Raw genomic sequence first — 19604 nt, 5'->3', positions numbered from 1 at the left:
TCCACATTGTGTTGTGTTACAGTCTGAATAATAAAAAATAAAAAATAACATTTCTTTCTCTAACACATCTACACACAATACCCCATAATGACAAAGTTGTTGTGAGGTATTTACAGAACAACTGGTGCTGTGAGATTAGGATATCAGGACCTGCTTAGACAAAGCAACTGTAACAGTAGAGCAAGGGATCACAATATATGGGAAAATGAATGGCTGCGGTGTTGCTGTTATAATGAGAACATGATGCATGGAATGCCAAGGCATAAATGTATGAAACGATCATTTGAAATATATGTAGTTCTGTCCTTGTCTATTAATATTATGTACTGTATATGTAATGTTTTATGTGGACCCCAGGAAGAGTAGCTGTTGCTTTGGCAGTAGCTAATGGGGATCCTAATAAATACACACACAGTGGGGGGGGGCTGAAACAGCCCGCGGGGACGGAAGGAAAAGGGCAGAGGAAAGGGCCGACGGGGAACGGATGGGAACGGAAGGCCAGCCAGCAAGATAACGGCACGCACACACACGCACGCCATGGCTGCTCAGGCAGGCACCACTGATTGCACCTCGCCACCCCACTCAGGGCAAGAGCTCTCTCCTTGTCCTGCACCTTAGCAACCAACCAGTGTGTATCTCCGGATGAAAGCTGAAGTGCTTCCAAGCAGCACACATACATCTAAACTCTTATCTGCAGAGAGAGGAAGGAGAGCGAGAGTAGAGGTAGCGCCACGTCTAGGAAGGGGAGATCATAGATTACATCTCCCCCCAACACACAAATACATACATAAACAAACATATTAACAATGTGTGCCTTTACCTGGTATCTAAAATCATATTGCTGCGGAGCTAAAGCTTCAGTGATTCGATACTTCCCAAACTAGTCATCCGCCTTCTGGCAGGGTTCTAGAACCAACTTTTTCCACTGGTGGCAATAACCTGACCTCTGACCCATAATGTACCTGCATTCCATACAGAACCAGGCTAATAACATCTATCCATCTTTTAAATTAGCACGCCTTTGCAGTGTTTGACATTCAAGTTAATTTGCCAGGGGCACACTGGGCCAGTGCCAATTGAAAGCTACTGGCCCGAATGAAAGGAATACTGGCCCGCAAAAGCGGATGACCTACAGTACCCTCCACACACAAAGTTACATTTGAACTTGACAGTATCAGATTTACATTGATTGTATGGCGGGAGAGATTAAGTGGTTGCGCAATCTCAAAGGCTGTGTAACCATGGTAAATGTAATAACTTTTCATGTAATAAACCCAGTAAATGCAATAACTTGCCGGTAAACACAATAAAATGTTGAACAGTAAACGTAACTTACTACATTAACCCGCTGGTGAGTAACAACCTTTTCATAAACAATGTTAGCAATTCAACCAATCATGCAATAACATAAAGTTTAAAAAAAATAGTATGTACTACTTCACTCAATTCGATGTGCATACCACCACCTACTGCCAATCACAACAGAGACAAACTCATGCACATCCTACAGGAATAGTCATACATAGACACTCATTGAAATGCACACACACACTTTATTATTAATCAAGCTTATTATTGTGTTATGCGGTTGTTGTTATGTTATCAGGTCAGCAGCAGCATACCACAATCAGTGCCTATGTTTAATTTCCTTTATTTTATCCTCTACTTTGATGGACATGTGCAAAACCCTTCCATCTACCACTCCGTGCAGGCTCGAGTAAATCCTCAGGGTATTTGAACGATTTCAAATCTGGATGGCAGATCTGGTTGGCACCAGGGCAATTGGTGTCAAATTAATATGTTGAGTAAACTTGCCTGAAACACGAAGACTTGCATTAGCTCCACAAGCTAACCAAGTAGAGGCACACAGATTGTTTATATCAACTCAAAAATGTAAATAAATTGTGTCACATGCGCCAAATACAACAGTGAACTGCTTACTTACAAGCCCTTAAACAACAATGCAGTTAAGAAAATACCCCAAAAAAAAGGTAAGAGAAAAAAAATCGAATAATTAAAGGGCAGCAGTAAATAACAATAGCGGGGCTATATACAGGGGGTTCCGGTACAGAGTCAATGTGGAGGCTATATACAGGGGGTTCCGGTACAGAGTCAATGTGGAGGCTATATACAGGGGGTTCCGGTACAGAGTCAATGTGGAGGCTATATACAGGGGGTTCCAGTACAGAGTCAATGTGGAGGCTATATACAGGGGGTTCCGGTACAGAGTCAATGTGGAGGCTATATACAGGGGGTTCCGGTACAGAATCAATGTGGAGGCTATATACAGGGGTTCCGGTACAGAGTCAATGTGGAGGCTATATACAGGGGGTTCCGGTACAGAGTCAATGTGGAGGCTATATACAGGGGGTTCCGGTACAGAATCAATGTGGAGGCTATATACAGGGGGTTCGGGTACAGAATCAATGTGGAGGCTATATACAGGGGGTTCCGGTACAGAGTCAATGTGGAGGCTATATACAGGGGGTTCCGGTACAGAGTCAATGTGCGGGGCAGCGGTGTCGATGTAATTAAGGTAATTAAGTTATTAAACTGATAATAAAAGAGAGTAGCAGCAGCATAGAATGGGGAGGGGGGGGCAATGCAAATAGGCTGGGTAGCCATTTGATTAGATGTTCAGGAGTCTTATGGCTTGGGGGTAGAAGCTGTTAAGAAGCCTCTTAGGTCTAGACTTGGCGCTCCGGTACTGCTTGCGCTACAGTAGCAGAGAAAACAGTCGATGACTAGGGTGGCTGGAGTCTGACAATTTTTAGGGCCTTCCTCTGACACCGCCTGCTTTTGAGGTCCTGGATGGCAGGAAGCATGGCCCCGGTGATGTACTGGGCCGTACGCACTACCCTCTGTAGTGCCTTGCGGTTGGAGGCTGAGCAGTTGCCATACCAGGCAATGATGCAACCTGTCAGAATGCTCTCGATGGTTCAGCTGTAAAACCTTTTGAGGATCTCAGGACCCATGCCAAAAAATGTCAGATTCCTGAGGGTGAATATGTTTTGCTGTGCCCTCTTTACGACTGTCTTTGTGTGCTTGAACCATGTTAGTTTGTTGGTGATGTGGACACCAAGGTACTTGAAGCTCTCAGCCCTGTAGATGAGAATGGGGGTGTGCTCAGTCCTCCTTTTCCTGTAGTCCACAATCATCTCCTGTCTTGAACACATTGAGGGAGAGGTTGTCCTTGCACCACACGGTCAGGTCTCTTACCTCCTCCCTATAGGCTGTCTCGTCATTGTCGGTGATCAGGCCTACCACTGCTGTGTCATCGCCAAACTTAATGATGGTGTTGGAGTCATGACTGCACGGCCAGGCACGAGTGAACAGGGAGTACAGGTGGGGACTGAGCACGTACCCCGGAGGGTGGATGTGTTGTTACCTACTCTTACCACCTGGGGGTGGCCCGTCAGGAAGTCCAAATCAAATCAAATCAAATCAAATTTTATTTGTCACATACACATGGTTAGCAGATGTTAATGCGAGTGTAGCGAAATGCTTGTGCTTCTAGTTCCGACAATGCAGTGATAACCAACAAGTAATCTAACTAACAATTCCAAAACTACTGTCTTATACACAGTGTAAGGGGATAAGGAACATGTACATAAGGATATATGAATGAGTGATGGTACAGAGCAGCATACAGTAGATGGTATCGAGTACAGTATATACATATGAGATGAGTGTGTAGACAAAGTAAACAAAGTGGCATAGTTAAAGTGGCTAGTGATACATGTGTTACATAAGGATGCAGTCGATGATGTAGAGTACAGTATATACATATGCATATGAGATGAATAATGTAGGGTAAGTAACATTATATAAGGTAGCATTGTTTAAAGTGGCTAGTGATATATTTACATCATTTCCCATCAATTCCCATTATTAAAATGGCTGGAGTTGGGTCAGTGTCAATGACAGTGTGTTGGCAGCAGCCACTCAGTGTTAGTGGTGGCTGTTTAACAGTCTGATGGCCTTGAGATAGAAGCTGTTTTTCAGTCTCTCGGTCCCAGCTTTGATGCACCTGTACTGACCTCGCCTTCTGGATGATAGCGGGGTGAACAGGCAGTGGTTCGGGTGGTTGATGTCCTTGATGATCTTTATGGCCTTCCTGTAACAACGGGTGGTGTAGGTGTCCTGGAGGGCAGGTAGTTTGCCCCCGGTGATGCGTTGTGCAGTCCTCACTACCCTCTGGAGAGCCTTACGGTTGAGGGCGGAGCAGTTGCCGTACCAGGCGGTGATACAGCCCGCCAGGATGCTCTCGATTGTGCATCTGTAGAAGTTTGTGAGTGCTTTTGGTGACAAGCCGAATTTCTTCAGCCTCCTGAGGTTGAATAGGCGCTGCTGCGCCTTCTTCACGACGCTGTCAGTGTGAGTGGACCAATTCAGTTTGTCTGTGATGTGTATGCCGAGGAACTTAAAACTAGCTACCCTCTCCACTACTGTTCCATCGATGTGGATAGGGGGTGTTCCCTCTGCTGTTTCCTGAAGTCCACAATCATCTCCTTAGTTTTGTTGACGTTGAGTGTGAGGTTATTTTCCTGACACCACACTCCGAGGGCCCTCACCTCCTCCCTGTAGGCCGTCTCGTCGTTGTTGGTAATCAAGCCTACCACTGTTGTGTCGTCCGCAAACTTGATGATTGAGTTGGAGGCGTGCGTGGCCACGCAGTCGTGGGTGAACAGGGAGTACAGGAGAGGGCTCAGAACGCACCCTTGTGGGGCCCCCGTGTTGAGGATCAGCGGGGAGGAGATGTTGTTGCCTACCCTCACCACCTGGGGGCGGCCCGTCAGGAAGTCCAGTACCCAGTTGCACAGGGCGGGGTCGAGACCCAGAGTCTCGAGCTTGATGACGAGCTTGGAGGGTACTATGGTGTTGAATGCCGAGCTGTAGTCGATGAACAGCATTCTCACATAGGTATTCCTCTTGTCCAGGTGGGTTAGGGCAGTGTGCAGTGTGGTTGAGATTGCATCGTCTGTGGACCTATTTGGGCGGTAAGCAAATTGGAGTGGGTCTAGGGTGTCAGGTAGGGTGGAGGTGATATGGTCCTTGACTAGTCTCTCAAAGCACTTCATGATGACGGAAGTGAGTGCTACGGGGCGGTAGTCGTTTAGCTCAGTTACCTTAGATTTCTTGGGAACAGGAACAATGGTGGCCCTCTTGAAGCATGTGGGAACAGCAGACTGGTATAGGGATTGATTGAATATGTCCGTAAACACACAGGCCAGCTGGTCTGCGCATGCTCTGAGGGCGCGGCTGGGGATGCCGTATGGGCCTGCAGCCTTGCGAGGGTTAACACGTTTAAATGTCTTACTCACCTCGGCTGCAGTGAAGGAGAGACCGCATGTTTCCGTTGCAGGCCGTGTCAGTGGCACTGTATTGTCCTCAAAGCGGGCAAAAAAGTTATTTAGTCTGCCTGGGAGCAAGACATCCTGGTCCGTGACTGGGCTGGATTTCATCTTGTAGTCCGTGATTGACTGTAGACCCTGCCACATGCCTCTTGTGTCTGAGCCATTGAATTGAGATTCCACTTTGTCTCTGTACTGACGCTTAGCTTGTTTAATAGCCTTACGAAGGGAATAGCTGCACTGTTTGTATTCAGTCATGTTGCCAGACACCTTGCCCTGATTAAAAGCAGTGGTTCGCGCTTTCAGTTTCACGCGAATGCTGCCATCAATCCACGGTTTCTGGTTAGGGAATGTTTTTATCGTTGCTATGGGAACGACATCTTCGACGCACGTTCTAATGAACTCGCACACCGAATCAGCGTATTCGTCAAAATTCCCATCTGACGCAATACGAAACATGTCCCAGTCCACGTGATGGAAGCAGTCTTGGAGTGTAGAGTCAGCTTGGTCTGACCAGCGTTGGACAGACCTCAGCGTGGGAGCCTCGTTTTAATTTCTGCCTGTAGGCAGGGATCAGCAAAATGGAGTCATGGTCAGCTTTTCCGAAAGGGGGGCGGGGCAGGGCCTTATATGCGTCGCGGAAGTTAGAGTAACAATGATCCAAGGTTTTACCACCCCTGGTTGCGCAATCGATATGCTGATAAAATTTAGGGAGTCTTGTTTTCAGATTGGCTTTGTTAAAATCCCCAGCTACAATGAATGCAGCCTCCGGATAAATGTTTTCCAGTTTGCAAAGAGTTAAATAAAGTTCGTTCAGAGCCATCGATGTGTCTGCTTGGGGGGGGATATATACGGCTGTGATTATAATCGAAGAGAATTCTCTTGGAAGATAATGCGGTCTACATTTGATTGTGAGGAATTCTAAATCAGGTGAACAGAAGGATTTGAGTTCCTGTATGTTTCCTTCATCACACCATGTCCCGTTAGTCATGAGGCATACGCCCCCGCCACTCTTCTTACCAGAGAGATGTCCAGGATCCAGTTGCAGGGGGAGGTGTTTAGTCCCAGGGTCCTTAGCTTAGTGATGAGCTTTGAGGGCACTATGGTGTTGAACGCTGAGCTGTAGTCAATGAACAGCATTCTCACATAGGTGTTCCTTTTGTCCAGCTGTGAAAGGGCAGTGTGGAGTGCAATAGAGATTGCATCATCTGTGGATCTGTTGGGGCGGTATGCAAATTGGAGTGGGTCTAGGGTTTCTGGGATAATGGTTTTGATGTGAGCCATGACCAGCCTTTCAAAGCATTTCATGGCTACAGATGTGAGCGCTACAGGCCGGTAGTCATTTAAGCAGGTTACCTTAGTGTTCTTGGGCACAGGGCCTATGGTGGTCTGCTTGAAACATGTTGGTATTATAGACTCAGACATGGAGAGGTTGAAAATGTCAGTGAAGACACTTGCCAGTTGGTCAGCATATGCTCGGAGTACATGTCCTGGTAATCCGCTTGGCCCTGCGGCTTTGTGAATGTTGATCTGTTTAAAAGGTTTTACTCACATCGGCTGCGGCGAGCGTGATTACAGTTTCAGTGTTACTTGCCACGAAGCGAGCATAGAAGTTATTTAACTTGTCTGGTACGCTCATGTCAATGGGCAGATCTCGGCTGTGCTTCTCTTTGTGGTCTGTAATAGTTTGCAAGCCCTGCCACATACGATGAGCGTTGGAGCCGTGTAAGTACGATTTGATCTTAGTCCTGTATTGATGTCTTGCCTATTTGATGGTTCGTCTGAGGGCATAGCAGGATTTCTTATAAGCTTCCAGGTTAGAGTCCTGCTCCTTGAAAATGGCAGCTCTACCCTCTAGCTTAGTGCGAATGTTGCCTGTAATCCATGGCTTCTGGTTGGGGTATGTACGTACAATCACTGTGGGGACGACATCATCGATGCACTTATTGATGAAGCCAGTGACTGATGTGGTGTACTCCTCAATGCCATCGGAAGAATCCCGGAACATATTCCAGTCTGTGCTAACAAAACAGTCCTGTATTTTAGCATCTGCTTTATCTGACCACTTTTTTGTGCTGCTTCTTGCTTTAATTTTTGCTTGTGAGCAGGAATCAGGAGGATATAATTATGGTCAGATTTGCCAAATGGAGGGCGAGGGAGAGCTTTGTATGAGTCTCTGTGTGTGGAGTAAAGGTGGTCTACAATTTTTTCCCCTCCAGTTGCACATTTAACATGCTGATATGAGGTAAAAACTGATTTAAGTTTCCCTGCATTAAAGTCCCTGGCCACTAGGAGCACTGCCTCTGGATGAGCGTTCTCCTGTTTGCTTATGGCAGGATACAGCTCATTGAGTGCGGTTTTAGTGCCAGCATCGGTCTGTGGTGGTATGTAGACAGCTACGAAAACTCTTGGTAAATAGAGTATCTCATGATAAGCTGTAGACCACACCATCTCAGGCGTGCAAAACCTTGAGACTTCCTTAGATATTGTGCACCAGCTTTTGTTTACAAGGATATACATGCTTTCACTACGTCCCATTTATTTTCAAGCAATGGAATGTTGGCTAACAGTACGGATTGCAAAGGCAGTTTAGTCACTCGGCACCTGATCCCCACAAGGCACCCCAATCTCTTTCCGCAAAATCTGTTTCTTTCTCCAGCGAATGACGGGGATGAGGGCCTGTTTAGGTGTTTGGAGTATATCCTTCCTGTCAGACTCATCCAATTCGAGGTGAGTAATCGCTGTTCTTATGTCCAGAAGCTCTTTTCGGTCATAAGAGATGATATCAGCAACATTATGTACAGAATAAGGTACAACAAAATTGAAAAACCGAACAAAATGGCACTGTTGGTAAAACAGTGCCATCCGCTCCGGCGCCATCTTATGTTTGTTTATGTGTTTATGTAAGTAAAAACATTGATTTTGGTATGTTATTCCATGACTGGTTGAAGTTATTACATTATTACTCAAAATTGTTGTTACTCACCGGTTAATGTAATACGCACTGGTTAATGTAATAACTTATTACATTTAGCAGGAAAAGTTGTGTTTACCATTCAACATTTCATTACGTTTACCAGCAAGTTATTACATTTACCTGGTTGATTACATAAAAAATGTAAATGTTATTACAAATAGAAAATGTATTACATTTACCATTGTTACAAGGTGTAATTCAAGGTTTTCCAAACTTGGACCTCATTTTAACAGTCACACCCCTATTTTGCACCAAACAATGTACAGTTTAGGCTACATGTGATGGCTGAGTTTACTAAACAAATGCCCCACGATTGATAGAAATCATCATGATATCATTCTGCCAGCTAAGCCTAAGTGAACATTTAATTCAGAAGGTTTTTGGGGAAAGCCTTTAGAAATGTTGATTCAAACATCGCATTATGACTGAATGGCGCATCGCAAAGATTCAACCAAGACACATGGTTGTCGACGTCTTAATTTAAAGGGAAAAAACAAAAACCAGCAGACACTAGGCCGTCCATGGAATGAGTTTGACATCCTTGCTCTACTGGGTTAGAGTAACTGTACGGTGCCACCAGTCAGTCAAACTGGCCAGTCAGTCAACCGGGCCAGGTAGGCAGTCAGTCAACCGGGCCAGGCAGTCAGTCAACAGGGAAGTCAGTCAGTCAACAGGGAAGTCAGTCAGTCAGACAGAGTGTGTGTGTGTGTGTGTGTGTGTGTGTGTTGGGAATCCACTCTTGAGACATCTAGCAAGATGCTGTCTGAGTGAAGTAACTGAACCCAACAACATGTAATATTCTGGTGAGTAAACAGAGATTAACCAGCCCTTTAATTATCTGCTTTATCACCTCAGTTGTCCTTTGGAGAAGAGAGGCCATAATGTCTCTGTAAACAAACACAGATGCAGAGAGACTGAGGGGGACAAAGTCTTAAGGGGAGGAAATGTTATGGAGTTAGTTATCACTAACAAAAAGTCTTCATTTTTTCAGAGTGGAAGGGAGGAGGAGCAGGTCGGTCTGGTTGGCAGACCTGGATTCAATACTATTTGAAATCATTTCAAATACAGTAGCTATGATTGACTGAGCTTGCCTGTTGCAATGGAACCGATAGACAAGTACCAAAAGTACTCCCTTTCACTCTCTCACTCTCCATCTTTATTTTTTTTTAAATGTATTGAACCCAAGTCTGGTTGGTCGGACCCAGTGACCTTGGCCTTAAATCAACCTTCCCTTTCACAAGACAAGACTAGTTTCAATCTGTCTTCGCCGGTCGGTTCGAGACCTGAGAGTAATTAGTCTCTGTCTACAGTGAGCCATGCCCATGGCCACAGAGAGATCAGAGCGAGCATGACAGGACAGGGCAACTCCACGTAGACCATGCCTTGGGTTGTGGCTGGCGTTCATTACACCTCATGACTGATGTTCCTAGGTCAGACCTACGTAGTCAGTCCCAGCCCTTTTCATCCTCTACTGACAGTATGAGCAATGCAAATGGGTGATATAACTCGGTCATTGAGCATCTCTCAGTCTTGGCCTTCCATTGATACCTATGTATATTATGGATACGTCCAAAAGGGTATACTATTCCCTATACTATGCACTACTTTTGGCCATAGGGGCAACCTGTATTATTTTTGCTCTGTTCCAGTCTACAATGGTGTAAGACCAGATGTTGCTCGTTGTTTTGATCAGTTCCCGTACAACTGTTTGTTGTGTTAGACTTCAAGGCACACAGGTTATTATGGAAAGTCCAGCAGCTCCTGTTCTGTGCTAACATTAGATGGGAACCGCATGTGCATTCTTTGGAAAATGAGATGAGGGGTTTGAATTAGTCGTGCTAAAATGTCTTGAATGGTTTTTTCCCCTCTTCATCACGCACACTGTGTTCTATTCCTACAACAAAGGTGTTGAATAACGAGGGATGTATGTATTTACGGTGCATTCGAAAGTATTCAGACCCCTTCCCTTTTCAGTACTGACTTACCACTCATGTATTTTGCAAATACGTAGAAGACGTATTATTGAGTAGAACTTGTAAGGTAGTTATGAATAGTAAGTTATTTTTCCCATGAGGCTGTGGCAAAATACTGCCATCTGATGACGACTAGAATCAATTGAATAATAGGAACTACTTAAAATTGATGGTCCTTGAAAATAAATATTAGGACTTGAAAAAGTCATTGAAAGTCCTTGAATTTGACTTGCCACTGTCTGTGCGAACCCTGTACTGTACTTAAATGTGTTATACGGTTGTACTATTACTTCCTCAACTTCAAAACAAGCAGAATCTGATTAAATAAATGCCACCTATACTTCTCTGTAGTGCTGATGGTTAAAAACTGCATACAGAGTTATAAATGCTTACCCTTAGGCTATGGCCAGACAGAGATTTTGTCTCAGAAAATTACAGATTGAGCAAATGTTATTTTTTGTTGTTGTAATTTTTACCCACTTTCTCGATTATGATCTTGTATCATTGCTGCAACTCCCCAATGGGCTCAGGAGAGGCTAAGGTCGAGTCATGCGTCCTCCGAAACATGACCAGCCAAGCCGTGCTTCTAACACCCGCTTGATTAACCCGGAAGCCAGCTGCACCAATGTGTCTGAGGAAACACTGTTCAACTGGCGACCATTGTCAGCCTGCAGGCGCCCGGCACCGCCACAAGGAGTCGCTAGAGCGTGAGGAGCCAAGTAAAGCCCCAGCCTGTAGTGATGCTGCAACACTGCCTTAGACTGCTGCGTCACTCGGGAGGCCAGAACCAAATGGTTTTTCAATGGAAGTCATTTGTTGACAGATGGACAACGGAGATCATTGCCAAACACACACACAACTCTTTCGGAAATAGTTGGCTAACTTTTGACATTGACAATTGATGAACGCATGTGATTTCATCTGTCTCTGTGTGGCCGAAAGTTTACTGATGTGCAATTGTACAGTGCTTACCCTTCTGGCCAGGCCCAGGGCGATGTAGCACTTCTCTCCAGCGTCCACTATCTCCACCTCAAAGTAGTGGCAGCGTGTGCTGAGGGGCTGCCTGGCCTGGGCCAGACCCACGTCCAGGATGCTCTTCCCCTTCCCAACGTACTCCAGGAGCTGCTAAAGTGTGTGTGTGGGGGAGGGGAAATAGGGTCAGTATTCAAATACAACATACTGTAGTTTTGAGTAAGTTGACCTTTCCGAACATGTTGGAGTACTCAAAAGACAGATACACCTAAAGTCGGGCGTACTCTACATGATTTTGGCCCCGATTTAGTTGTCCCAGACGGTAGACAAAATCCACGTTGTTGCCTACTCGGGGTCCGCTGCAGTCACCGACGTTCATTTAACGTGAGTGTGTCAGAGACGCAGTCTAAGGTCTACCGATCTCATCTTTGAGCCGTCCCAGAGGTCCCGATATTTTCAAACATGTTTGATTTTAAAATCGGCACAAAAATCTGCTATGCGTGAGTGTGAGATGTGCAATGACAAGTTTTGAGAAAGGTGATCAGCAATAGCCAATGAGAGTTCGCCAGAGAAGATGCCGGTGAGATGATGTTGTATCGCATCGCCCAGAATGTGTAGACTCTCGAAGCAGGAGCCATGACTACTACTGGTAGCCTATGCATTTGTACTTGCAACCAGTGTCAAATTGTCACAGCTTTGTAGTTCACAAGCAATGCTGTTCAATTAAAAATGTATTGGCTAGATATTTCAACTCTGCATGGCAAGCATGAATGTTCGAGGCTGGTTTGAGCTACAGCTTGTTCTAGCTACGTTAACAATCTAATCACATCACCTTGTTTTCGCGAGACAGCGTGATATCGAGAACCCTCACGACCAAGTGTTAGGATTTTGGAAGTCGTGTAGTGTACGCCCGACATAAAGAGGAACTCACCAAGTACAGACTAGCAAATGTACTAAATAGGGAATTGGGTTCCATTTTGGGACACAGCCATGCAGTCATACTCCCACTGTAACAGGCACGCCCAGGGTGATCATGCGTAAATAGTCTCGCCAAATATTCCACTGATTGAACATTATAATAACTTCTCCATGGAAGGCTTAACAGATCCTATAGGAAAAACACATTACTAAGCCTCAGAAGAACAGGTTTCTATGGGAAGGGCAAGTAGGTGGGCAGCTAGGCAACCAAGTGCTGCTCCTATTTTTCCATCCAGTGTGTAATAGAGAATAGAGAGACCGAAGGAACGCCTTCAGTTTGAAGTGGAAGAGAAAAGATGATAGACAAAGTGAGGGGTGGACTCCTCTAATAAGCCTGTGACAACACCTGGGTGCGTTACGGTAATGGGCCTACAGCGGTTTAGAGTTATACATCAAAATGAAAGGTTTCCCTCAATTAAATGATGATGAACGTTGCCTGGTTATCCATCCAGTGGAAATAAATAACTTCCTAACTAGGTCTCAGTCAAGAAAATAGAGTTCTCTTTCAATTATTCTGTGACAGATTGAATGAAGGACCAATCGAGGTACAGTGTTCCTTACAGTACCTGGGCATACTACCTCACACCCAAAATTCATACTCCTTACACCAGCAATATCAAGTGAGAAAGGACAAACACAGGCCAGGACCAACTTTGTCAAACTCCACTCTCAACGTGAAAACTGTCAACAATATATTCTGGAGTGGCCCCTTGAGACAGCGTTTTCCATCACCATCAACAAAAACACCAAATGATGGAATTTCTTGTAGAAGAATGGTGTCGCATCCCTCCAATAAAGTTCCAGACACTTGTAGAATCAACGCCAAGGTGCATTGAAGCTGTTCTGGCTCGTGGTGGCCCAACGCCTTACGACACTGTCGGTGTTACCTTTATTTTGGCAGTTAACTGTATAATACTGCTGACGACCCAGATGCTACAGTCTGGAAGGGAATCTGCACATGAAAGCTATATTTAAAGTGGACAGGGATCGTGAAAGTTGATCTGAAAAATGTGAATTTATTGGCAAATACCTTTAATCTTCCAAGTCACAATCTGGTTATTGCACGTCCTAAAACTCAGACATGAAAGACATGTAGTCAGGCATCTGACAAAAAAAAAAAATCTTCCCTTTAAAAGAACACAATTCATTCCATTACTGTCTCTGTCTGGCCAATTGCAAAAAAAAATGAGTGCCCTGTCTTGTCTTGTGTCCTCAACTCACAGGCCTGCCCTACATTAATGGGTACCCACTTCTTTACAATCTTGTTTTTTTAGACTGTCCTTTCTTGTTCTCTCGCTGCCATCTTATCCTTCTCCTCAACCTCTTCAACTTTCATGCCTGGACAGTAGCTGTTATTTTGAGGGGGAGAGGGAGTTGCAGCGAGTGTGTTGTCACACCTTCCCGCCTCTGTGATGCTGAGTAATGGAGAGAGAGAAAGGGAGGTAGAGAGAGCGAGAGAGAGGTTTTTAATCAGCTCTCCCTCCCAGCAGCTTGGAACATGCTTCAGTGAGAGTGCTGACAGATGCCTGCAGTCATTCTCTCTGCTCTCCCTTTCACTCTCTCTCACTCTCCATCTCTTGCCTTTCTCTCTCTCTCTCTCTCTCTCTCTGATCATGGCACCATCCGGGGTGGTGGTGTCAGGGCTGGTGGTAGGGGTAGGTTGTGTGTGTGTGTGTGGTTGGGGGAGGGGGGATATTTCCTGTCACTCCTGGAGGCATTTGGAAGAAACATAGGAGATTAGAGGGCCTCTCCCTCCCAACCAGCCCGCTTGGGCTTGGTACCTGTTTGGCTGCCACTGTGTGCTGCCTGTGTAAAATGTTCTACTGCACCCCAAAATGGCACCATATTCCCTATTTAATGCACAACTTTGACAACGGTCCAGGGCTCTGGTCAAAAGTAGTAACTACACTAAATAGGGAATAGGGTGCAATTCATGAATCAGACGATTACTCACCAGTTGCCTACCAAATTACCTATCCATCAATCATACAGCCAATTTATCCCAAATAAACTAGAAGAGGATCATGGACTATTTACATTGACAAGGCCCACCCTCCCTTTTGTTTTTACACTGCTGCTATTTTTGTACTATTTCTACTTTATTTAGTAAATATCTTCTAACCTCTTTCTTTAACTACATTGTTAGTTAAGGGCATTTCACGGTAAGGTTTACACCCGTTTTATTCAGAGCAAGTGACAAATAAAAATGGATTTGACTGACCAAAACACAACCATCATGTTGACACAGACCATTGATAGCCTTCTATCAGTAGTGTTGGGTACGGCCAAAAAGCTGGCACGCAGGCCGCGCCGTCTGTGCTGAAGCAATACAGCAGCACCTGAAAGTGTGTAATTGAAACTGAGTCAACATACCGCAAAATCAAAACACTCCAAAAATAGAAATAATCAATCAATCACTCATTCCCTCACTATCACTTGGTAAATAAACTCACCACATGTCAAATTCAGAGGAATGTTTTGAACACACTGGGGTGAGGCTGTGAAGGTCTGAGAGAGCGGGAGACAGAGAAGAGAGAGGGAGTGTGAGATTATTTTTTCTACTGCACCCAATTAAATCAATCATTCACTCAGGACAACGACTCCAAAGTCTGTTTGCATTGACTGTGTGTCAGGTGAACTGTAGGTCTACATGGCAGGTGGTGTGGAACATAGAAATATAATAATATATGCCATTTAGCAGACGCTTTTATCCAAAGCGACTTACAGTCATGTGTGCATACATTCTACGTATGGGTGGTCCCGGGGATTGAACCCACTACCCTGGCGTTACAAGCGCCATGCTCTACCAACTGAGCTACAGAGCTACTGAGCTATAATGAAGTAGAGCATAGAACGAACGCTGGTCCTCCCATCACAGAGCGTTGACTTGAAAGGAATGACCATTCTGGTCCTATGTCTATGGCGTGTGAAGATATTGAAGTGATGTGGACAGTGGAGTAGGCCTAGATAAAAGGAGAACCTGCAAGAGGACAGGGATCAAAACACAGGCTTTGCTTGCCACAGTATAGAAAGCAACACTAGCTTCGTAGCCTAGGGTGTGGTCTCTTACATCCATCACCTTCCTGTGGTTGACGAGCCAAAGAAAGGCCCACAGAGGGATACTTCTTATTTGAAAAGTTGAAGTAGTGACTTTTAAAGAGTTTTAAAACATCTTATAAGCAGTCTTCCGGATGTACTCAACACAACAACACCAGACAGTCACAGCCCCACTGCAGATGTAGAGAAACCTTTCATTTGGCTTTGGCTGTACATTTACATTTTAGCAGACACTTACCCAGAACAACTTAAGAGTTTAGTGCATTCATCTTAAGATAGCTAGGTGGGACAACCAAATTTCACAGTCATAGTAAGTACATTTCTCCTCAATAAAATAGCTCAGCGAAGTCAGTAAGTGTTCTGTGTCATCGACTCCCATCCCTTTCTGTGTCATCGACTCCCATCCCTTTCCGTGTCATCGACTCCCATCCCTTTCCGTGTCATCGACTCCCATCCCTTTCCGTGTCATCGACTCCCATCCCTTTCCGTGTCATCGACTCCCATCCCTTTCCGTGTCATCGACTCCCATCCCTTTCTGTGTCCCATCCCTTTCTGTGTCATCGACTCCCATCCCTTTCTGTGTCATCGACTCCCATCCCTTTCTGTGTCATCCACTCCCATCCCTTTCTGTGTCATCGACTCCCATCCCTTTCATGCATGACTCCTGCATGGTTTCCACTTTCCACCTTTAATCTCTTCCTTCTACTTCTGAGTGGAAGTTGAGCCGAGTAACTTTCTTTCAAAAGAAAAGAAGCAGCTGTTACCTATAAGGTGTTTAGAAAGTCATTATTACACATTGTGACATAAGTGAGTCAGTGTAAAAAATAAATTAAAAAATAAATCCTCCCGTAGCAAAAATCTCCCAGTTGGGGCCAGGAATGACCTTGATATAATTTTTCAACTGCACGCACGCACACACACACACACACACACACACACACACACACACACACACACACACACACACACACACACACACACACACACACACACACACACACACACACACACACACACACACACACACGATGTGATATTAAGACCATAATTGCCTGCAGCAGAAGCTTCTTGCTGCCCCCCCCACTGATAATCTCTGGTTAGTTAGCTCCAGGGAGGGGGTAGGGGGCGAGAGAAAGAGAAGAGAGAATGTTAGCTACCTCCAATGAAAGAGAGGAGCATCTAATAGTTTTGTGGTGATAGCTGGGAAACAAATTAACGCAGACCGTTTTATTTCCTCTGCAGAAAAACAGAGCGATGAGACGTCCCTGCTGTTGTTTATCTGGTCACCAGCGTACCAGCATCAAGTCACATTATGCTGGCTTGCAAAGTGATGTCTAATTCCTATTGGAATCCAGCACCAAGTGGGGATTCAGTGCCTTTGGAAAGTACTCAGACACCTAGACTTTTTCAACATTTTCTTACGTTACAACCTGATTCTAAAATTGATTAAATAAATAAATACTCAGCAATCTACATAAAATATACCATAATGACAGTGAAAAGTTATTTATTTTTGCAAATGTATTACAAATAAAAAACTAAAATACCTTATTTGCAATAGTATTCAGATCCTTTGCTATGAGACTCGAAATTGAGCTCAGGCAAACACCTGTCTATTTAAGGTCCCACACTTGTCAGAGCACAAACCAAGCCATGAGTTTGAAGGAATCGTCCGTAGAGCTCAGAGACAGGATTGTGTCGAGACACAGATCTGGGATAGGGTACCAAAAATGTTGTGCAACATTGAAGGTCCCCAAGAACAGATGCCTCCATCATTCTTAAATGGATAAAGTTTGGAACCACCAAGACTCTCCCTAGAGCTGGCCACCCAGCCAAACTGAGCAATCAGGGGAGAAGGGACTTGACCAAGAACCCAATGGTCACTCTGACAGAGCTCCAGAGTTCCTATGTGGAGAAGGTCGTCTTTCTGGAAGTTTCTCCCATCTCTGCAGCACTCCACCAAATCAGGCCTTTATGGTAGAGACGGAAGCCACTCCTTAGTAAAAGGCAAATGACAGCCCGCTTGGAGTCAAAAACACAGTAGAAAAAAAAGAGAGTATATACATTGTGTGCAAAAGGCATGAGGAGGTAGACAAATAATAAAAAATTTGCAGATTAACACTGGAGTGATAAATGATCAGATGGTCATGTACAGGTAGAGATATTGGTGTGCAAAAGAGCAGAAAAGTAAATGAATATAAACAGTATGGGGATGAGGTAGGTAAAATTGGTTGGGCTATTTACCGATAGACTTTGTACAGCTGCAGCGATCGGTTAGCTGCTCAGATAGCAGATGTTTGAAGTTGGTGAGGGAGATAAGTCTCCAACTTCAGCGATTTTTGCAATTCATGAGTGAAGGAGGCTTTGTTGCGGAATAGAAAGCCGACTCTAGATTTGATTTTCGATTGGAAATGTTTGATATGAGTCTGGAAGGAGAGTTTACAGTCTAGCCAGACACCTCGGTACTTATAGATGTCCACATATTCAAGGTCGGAACCATCCAGGGTGGTGATGCTGGTCAGGCGTGCGGGTGCAGGCAGCGAACGGTTGAAAAGCATGCATTTGGTTTTACTAGCGTTTAAGAGCAGTTGGAGGCCACGGAAGGAGTGTTGTATGGCATTGAAGCTCGTTTGGAGGTTAGATAGTACAGTGTCCAAGGACGGGCCGGATGTATATAGAATGGTGTGGTCTGCGTAGAAGTGGATCAGGGAATCGCCCGCAGCAAGAGCAACATCATTGATATATACAGAGAAAAGAGTCGGCCCGAGAATCAAATCAAATCTTATTTGTCACATACACATGGTTAGCAGATGTTAATGCGAGTGTAGCGAAATGCTTGTGCTTCTAGTTCCGACAATGCAGTGATAACCAAAAAGTAATCTAACTAACAATTCCAAAACTACTGTCTTATACACAGTGTAAGGGGATAAATAATATGTACATAAGGATATATGAATGAGTCATGGTACAGAGCAGCATACAGTAGATGGTATCGAGTACAGTATATACATATGAGATGAGTATGTAGACAAAGTAAACAAGGTGGCATAGTTAAAGTGGCTAGTGATACACGTATTACATAAGGATGCATTCGATGATGTAGAGTACAGTATATACGTATGCATATGAGATTAATAATGTAGGGTAAGTAACATTATATAAGGTAGCATTGTTTAAAGTGGCTAGTAATATATTTACATCATTTCCCATCAATTCCCATTATTAAAGTGGCTGGAGTTGGGTCAGTGTCAATGACAGTGTGTTGGCAGCAGCCACTCAATGTTAGTGGTGGCTGTTTAACAGTCTAATGGCCTTGAGATAGAAGCTGTTTTTCAGTCTCTCGGTCCCAGCTTTGATGCACCTGTACTGACCTCGCCTTCTGGATGATAGCGGGGTGAACAGGCAGTGGCTCGGGTGGTTGATGTCCTTGATGATCTTTATGGCCTTCCTGTAACATCGGGTGGTGTAGGTGTCCTGGAGGGCAGGTAGTTTGCCCCCGGTGATGCGTTGTGCAGACCTCACTACCCTCTGGAGAGCCTTACGGTTGAGGGCGGAGCAGTTGCCGTACCAGGCGGTGATACAGCCCGCCAGGATGCTCTCGATTGTGCATCTGTAGAAGTTTGTGAGTGCTTTTGGTGACAAGCCAAATTTCTTCAGCCTCCTGAGGCTGCTGCGCCTTCTTCACGACACTGTCAGTGTGAGTGGACCAATTCAGTTTGTTTGTGATGTGTATGCCGAGGAACTTAAAACTTGCTACCCTCTCCACTACTGTTCCATCGATGTGGATAGGCGGGTGTTCCCTCTGCTGTTTCCTGAAGTCCACAATCATCTCCTTAGTTTTGTTGATGTTGAGTGTGAGGTTATTTTCCTGACACCACACTCCGAGGGCCCTCACCTCCTCCCTGTAGGCCGTCTCGTCGTTGTTGGTAATCAAGCCTACCACTGTTGTGTCGTCCGCAAACTTGATGATTGAGTTGGAGGCGTGCGTGGCCACGCAGTCGTGGGTGAACAGGGAGTACAGGAGAGGGCTCAGAACGCACCCTTGTGGGGCCCCCGTGTTGAGGATCAGCGGGGAGATGTTGTTGCCTACCCTCACCACCTGGGGGCGGCCCGTCAGGAAGTCCAGTACCCAGTTGCACAGGGCGGGGTCGAGACCCAGGGTCTCGATCTTGATGACGAGCTTGGAGGGTACTATGGTGTTGAATGCCGAGCTGTAGTCGATGAACAGCATTCTCACATAGGTATTCCTCTTGTCCAGGTGGGTTAGGGCAGTGTGCAGTGTGGTTGAGATTG

At 45.1% G+C, this 19604-nt stretch overlaps 2 protein-coding genes across 3 annotated transcripts in view; one reads left to right on the top strand and one right to left on the bottom strand.

The window, feature by feature from the left end:
* Positions 1-19604, top strand: part of igfbp6b (insulin-like growth factor binding protein 6b) — an 89234-nt gene that overhangs the window by 7236 nt on the left and 62394 nt on the right. The gene's annotated exons all lie outside the window — the stretch shown is intronic.
* spryd3 (SPRY domain containing 3) overlaps positions 1-19604 on the bottom strand; it is a 98897-nt gene that overhangs the window by 22876 nt on the left and 56417 nt on the right. The window contains exon 7 of one of the 2 annotated variants that reach the window (XM_046366022.1): positions 11277-11429. In XM_046366022.1, coding sequence (XP_046221978.1) covers positions 11277-11429 — 153 coding nt within the window. The remainder of the gene's footprint in view (positions 1-11276; positions 11430-19604) is intronic. The other variant, XM_046366023.1, reaches the window with a different exon arrangement.

This window comes from Oncorhynchus gorbuscha, linkage group LG10 (genome assembly GCF_021184085.1).
Source record: "Oncorhynchus gorbuscha isolate QuinsamMale2020 ecotype Even-year linkage group LG10, OgorEven_v1.0, whole genome shotgun sequence".
NCBI classification, from domain to species: Eukaryota; Metazoa; Chordata; class Actinopteri; order Salmoniformes; family Salmonidae; genus Oncorhynchus; species Oncorhynchus gorbuscha.
The sequence above is the reverse complement of the archived record's forward strand: the minus strand, read 5'-3'. Positions and strand labels throughout refer to the sequence as shown.